Source organism: Monoraphidium neglectum (assembly GCF_000611645.1).
Source record: "Monoraphidium neglectum strain SAG 48.87 unplaced genomic scaffold scaffold01652, whole genome shotgun sequence".
Classification (NCBI taxonomy): Eukaryota; Viridiplantae; Chlorophyta; class Chlorophyceae; order Sphaeropleales; family Selenastraceae; genus Monoraphidium; species Monoraphidium neglectum.
The window spans coordinates 7,850-12,773 of NW_014011976.1; the positions used below are offsets into that span (position 1 = coordinate 7,850).

General features: G+C 62.4%; 3 protein-coding genes across 3 annotated transcripts in view; 1 reads left to right on the forward strand and 2 right to left on the reverse strand.

The window, feature by feature from the left end:
* Positions 1-451, forward strand: part of MNEG_8601 (hypothetical protein) — a gene marked incomplete at both ends in the record, with an annotated part of 1,907 nt that extends 1,456 nt beyond the window's left edge. Inside the window, 2 exons of the mRNA XM_014042925.1 lie at positions 48-134; positions 416-451. Coding sequence (XP_013898379.1) covers positions 48-134; positions 416-451 — 123 coding nt within the window. The remainder of the gene's footprint in view (positions 1-47; positions 135-415) is intronic.
* Positions 452-1,613: 1,162 nt separating this feature from the next.
* MNEG_8602 (hypothetical protein) lies at positions 1,614-2,652 on the reverse strand (the record flags this gene model as incomplete). Its single annotated transcript, XM_014042926.1, has 3 exons — positions 1,614-1,979; positions 2,199-2,321; positions 2,413-2,652. The coding sequence occupies 3 exons, from the start codon at positions 2,650-2,652 to the stop codon at positions 1,614-1,616; spliced, it is 729 nt and encodes a 242-aa protein (XP_013898380.1).
* A 1,540-nt stretch (positions 2,653-4,192) lies between these two features.
* On the reverse strand, positions 4,193-4,839 carry MNEG_8603 (Putative malate transporter yflS; the record flags this gene model as incomplete). Its single annotated transcript, XM_014042927.1, has 2 exons — positions 4,193-4,410; positions 4,698-4,839. The coding sequence occupies 2 exons, from the start codon at positions 4,837-4,839 to the stop codon at positions 4,193-4,195; spliced, it is 360 nt and encodes a 119-aa protein (XP_013898381.1).
* Positions 4,840-4,924: the final 85 nt, after the last annotated feature.

Genomic DNA, 4,924 nt, shown 5'->3' on the forward strand with positions numbered 1-4,924 from the left:
TTCCCGCTCTGCCCTGCACCCCCGTTTCCTCCCCGCCGCGCCCCCAGATCAAGTCTGTCGGCACCACCGCCTACATCGTGAAGCCCAACATCAGGGCCGGCGCTGGCCTGGTGCACATGATCAACAACGTCCTGGTGGGTGGCGCGACAACTCTGCCTGATTTGTTCACGATGTGCAAAACGAGTGCCCTGAACTCTCACCAGTGCAAGCTGATAGCAGCTACTATGCGCACGCCAGACCGCCGCGCGTGATCAAGTCACTGTACGACCTGTGGTGCGGTATAGATGGCTGCTCAGCAGCCTGATGAGGTGAAACCTTGCAAAGGCTGCTGAATGCCGGCCCGTTCAGGCGCCTTTCCCTGCTTTGACTCTCCTGTTCTGTCCGCTCTGTCCTCCTGTGCTTGCGCCTCCCGCAGGTGCCCATGAACCTCAACAACATCCCCCGCTTCTAAGCCAGCAGCACAGGCGGCCCCTGCCACAGCCGGCCGCTGCTTGCTCAAACCCGCGGCGATCGGGCGCGCGCGCGCCCTCTGCGCGCGCGCGTTCTCTGACGCGCCAGCACCTGATCCCGAACCCGAGCACTTATATATGCATGGTTTGAAAAGGATAGTCTTCCAATAAACTACGCAAACCAGCACGCGAGGCACATCTTGCCCGCAGAACCCAGCCGTTGTCGTGGCGCCCCCACCAAACCAGCTGTTGCCTTGCAGTTCCCATCACAGTCTTGACCCCAGTATTTGCTGCCCGTGCCCCGTCGGCCCACACCATCCCTCAATCATGACGTGCACCTGCGCGCATCCAACCGGCTTTTATTAGTGTTTTGCTGCTAGCGCTCGGGAGGCTCGCCATCCGTGGGCCGTCTCTTGCACCACACCTTACCACATCGCATGTGCTGGCCGCGGCAAGTCCACGGCTCGATTTCGACCCCGCGCACTCCGCCTTCCGCCATCTGCGGGGGTAACTGGGTCGCTCGTCAACCCGCTGCTCGTGAGCGCATCACTCAGGGGTTCAGGTTCATAGCTCCATGTAGGCAGTCGTGTAAACCCTTGGAGTAATCGTTCAGGCCCGGTGAATCAAATCAGATAGGCAATCCTGGAATTGCTTGTGAACGGCTAACTGCAATGCACTTGGGTGCGGCGCGCGAGCTCGCATCCTTGGACATCCGGATCTAGAGAAACACACACAGGGTGGGGTGAGTGCCTGAATGCCCGTGGGGGAGTCCCAGCAACTCCAACAATTGCGCACCCGCGCCCAGCTGGGCAGGATCTGGGGCAATCTCTGCTCGCACAGCGTGCGCCCGCAGCTGCTTCATCCTCGTTTGTTATGCCCGGGCAAGCTTACTTAATAAGCAGGTAGTAACCAACTGCGCCTAGGTCTCGCTGCCACCGGCGGTAACATTGGGGCCCCTGCACTGTTGCGCCTGGAGCGACGGACGCCATAATCCCCTTGCTGCCTGCAAGACCGCGCCTTGGAGGATTTTCTATCTCACTTATGTGTTATGTTGAAGGCGGGTGCATTGACACCATAAGTCGTGTTCCCCGTGCCCCCGCCCTGCGGCCCCGTCCAACCACCGCCACCAGTCGGCAGATCTAGCAGTCCGCCTGCCTCTGGTAATCAGACCTCAGCAGCGGCGCCATTGCCGACAACGGTTGGTGCCAGCTGCTGCCCCTGATCCTGCTCCTGCTGCTCCTGCTGCTCCTGCTGCTCCTGCTGCTCCTGCTGCTCCTGCTGCTCCTGCTGCTCCTGCTGCTCCTGCTGCTCCTGCTGCTCCTGCTGCTCCTGCTGCTGCTGTGATGGCGTCATGCCGCCCTCCAAACTAGACATCACCGGCCTCGCCTGCGCCTCGGTCGAGGCTGGCGCTCCATCGGCTGCCTCGCACTCATCGGCAAAGCCGCGCAGGGCGTCGTTGCGCTCGCGCCGCAGCGCCTCGCAGCGCTCTTGTGCGTCGGCGATGGCGGCCTTGATCTTCGCATTGCGGGCCTGGGTTTGGAGCACATGCAGACCAAGGCGCAACATCGTTTTGCATGTGCACATGCAAAACAATGATGATCAACACACGTGTGTTGATCAGCACGGGGCTTTACGGCTGTTGGGGGTCTGGACCATGAGAGTCAGGGGGTCAAGAGGCTGCTGGCCGCACGTGCAGGTGCGCAAGCGTCCTGAAGTAAGAAACCGCAGCGCGCCGGCGTGTGTCCGCACCTGCGCCTCCTGCAGCGCCGCCTGCTTGCGGCGGACGCCAGAGAGCGCCGCCTCGCGCTGCGCGAGGGCCGCCTCGCGCGCCTGCCGCGCCTCCTCGCGTGCCGTCTGGGCCTGGTCCAAAGCCTGCGTTGGTTTAATTACATGGGTATGAGTATGGGCAAGGCGTGAACTGAAATCATGATGATGATTGCTGGCTGGCTCCACAGAGGCGCACCGCGACAAAGCGCAGCTGTGCTTCACGCGCCGTGATGCAGCTGAACTTTCTCGCCTTGTCAATTTTAGGCTTCTCCTCTTTAAGATTCTTTATTTTTGCGTCTGTGGCGCCGTACGAGGTGGTCAGCACGCCCAATAGATCATCCGCCTGTGCAGCCTTGTTCGTTTCAGAGATATCACCTGTTTGCTCCAACTGTTTGTCAAACCCGATTATGGTACGCTCGATCTTCTCCCTGTCCATCGTGTGGATCTCGACTTTCGATGCGGCGTCGACAGGATACGGTAGCTGACCTGAGAGGCGATTGTTTACACGGGAGGTTGTTCAGCACAATCACAGAACCTCTGATGTTCCGTCGCCACTGTTAAGTGCAGCGACGATGACACCCCCATGTGTGTTGGCCAGCTTGTTTGTCTTCTGCGGGCACGCAGCACAACAGTGCGCAGCTGCCCACTAAGCTGCCACTCCCTCTAGCAGGCACCACACACTCACATTCCAATATTCTTGAGTGCCTTGTCGCCCCAATACTGTCTTGCCCCACTGCAAGGCTGCCCAACTGCCACGGCCGCGCGCTCCCAGTCAACGGGCCCGATCCCCTGTGCAGGCTTACTCTCCAGTGCCTTGAAAATCCAGAGCAAAGGCAAAGTGTTACAAGCTGCTGCGACTGCCAGATCCATCGTTGGAGTGATGCAGCGTACTGAACAAGCGTGATTGCCAGCGTGCTCCCATGATCCATAAGGTCATGCGTTCAAAGGCAGCATGGGCGGGGCCCCGCATGCGCAGGGGTGCGTATTGGATTTTGAAAGCCCTTCTTGTGGGCATGGAGTGTACAACCGACAAGCCTCCTGCTTTGCCATGCAGCGGCATCATGGGCATGGCACACGCGCCAAAGCAGGGGTCGGAGCCAGCCCTGAGTCAAAGGTGCAAGGTCGCAAAAGTCGTGCAGTCCAAGGCAACAACACACCGGTTTTGAGGGGTACAAACCGCCGCAACTCCTTGGCGCAACACGTCAGCGTCGGGGCAGGCGCTTCGCCGGCCCGCTGGCCATCCGAGGAAGACAGGGAGTGAGAACCATACCATAGTGTACAGGGAAGGATGAATTGAGAGCTGATGTTTCAGCTAAAACACGACACGGCAAGAGTTGCATGCCAAACACATCGAGCGTGGTCAGCGGCCTTGCGCCGCCACCGGTGATATAAGCCGCGGCGTGGACGGCGTCCACGCGCCTTCGGTCAAGCTGGCCGCCGGCCTTGCGGGCCGCTGCGTGCAGGGTCAAAGCTTCAGATGCGAAGACAAGTACAGGACTCTCGGCGCCCTCGGCAGCGCACGAGCCAGAGCAGGGGCAAAGCCTGGCCACTGCAGAGCTTCCCCTTGCAAGGGGGGCGGCAGCTGCGTCGCTGCCGCGGTGCGAAAAGAATGGCACACGCACACGCGCGCTTTCGTGTGCGCGGAGAGGAGCAATGACGCCATGCGCGCACGAGCGCGCACCCGCCGCTGCTCCATTGAGGGGACGATGCAGCAGGGGACGAGGGCCAGGGCCCCACAGGTCCACCCTGGGCGCAAAGCCGACGCGGCCGGGCGGCCATGCAGGCCGCAACAAAACGCGCCTCTAACGACGCCCTTGCGGCAGACCGGCCCGGCGCTCCCGCGTGGCCGGCCGACGGCCGGGCAGCCCTCGTCCACACCCACTGCGTGGCCTTGACGGGTTTCAAACAGGCCCCCTTTTTCCGGAGCCGCACACCTAAAAACGTCGCCCACGGCGAAGCGCCCCGGCGGCGTGCCCTCACCACCAGCCCAGCACCTTCCACCAGGCCATCCCCGCGGTGCCCCACAGCGCCAGCGCCGCGGCGCCGCAGACGGCGCCGCAGTAGAAGACCTCCTTGAGGCTGAGGTAGCCGGAGCCGACGTACACGGCGGCCTGGCCAGAGGCGTAGTGCGTGAGGGAGCCGAAGAGGCAGACGCAGTAGGCCAGGGACATGGCCGCGAGCTTGGGGGGCACGCCTGGGGGGTGGTGGTCGAATTCATATCGCGGGGTGCACGATTTGCGGTGTGGGTTGAGTTCGAGGCTGGTTTGGGTGAGGAGGTGGGTCGTGCGGGTGGGGTCGTATTGGGTGCAGGTCGGGTTGAGCAAGGGGATGAGACCAGATGGGGGACATGCGGGGCCACGCAGTACAGGTGGCTGGAGATGAAGCGGGTTCTAGGGTTTCAGGGAGTGCATGGCGATCCCAGGGGAGTTGCCCCTCCCATGCAACCGGCCCCCCGGCCATGGCCGCCCCCCGCCCACGCACCGCCCGCGAGCATGAGCGAGAGGAACGCCGTGTAGAGCGCCCCCGTGTGCGCGGTCTGGGAGGCGAATAGGTAGTGCAGGGTGAAGAACTGGAGGTGCAGGGCGGCGAAGAGCAGGGGCCAGGGCAGGTGGAGGGCGTCCATCTGGGCCGAGGCCCAGCCCGTGAAGGCCCCTATGACGCCGTGGTCCTGGAGGGACAGGCTCATGGAGATGAGGACTGGGAGGGGG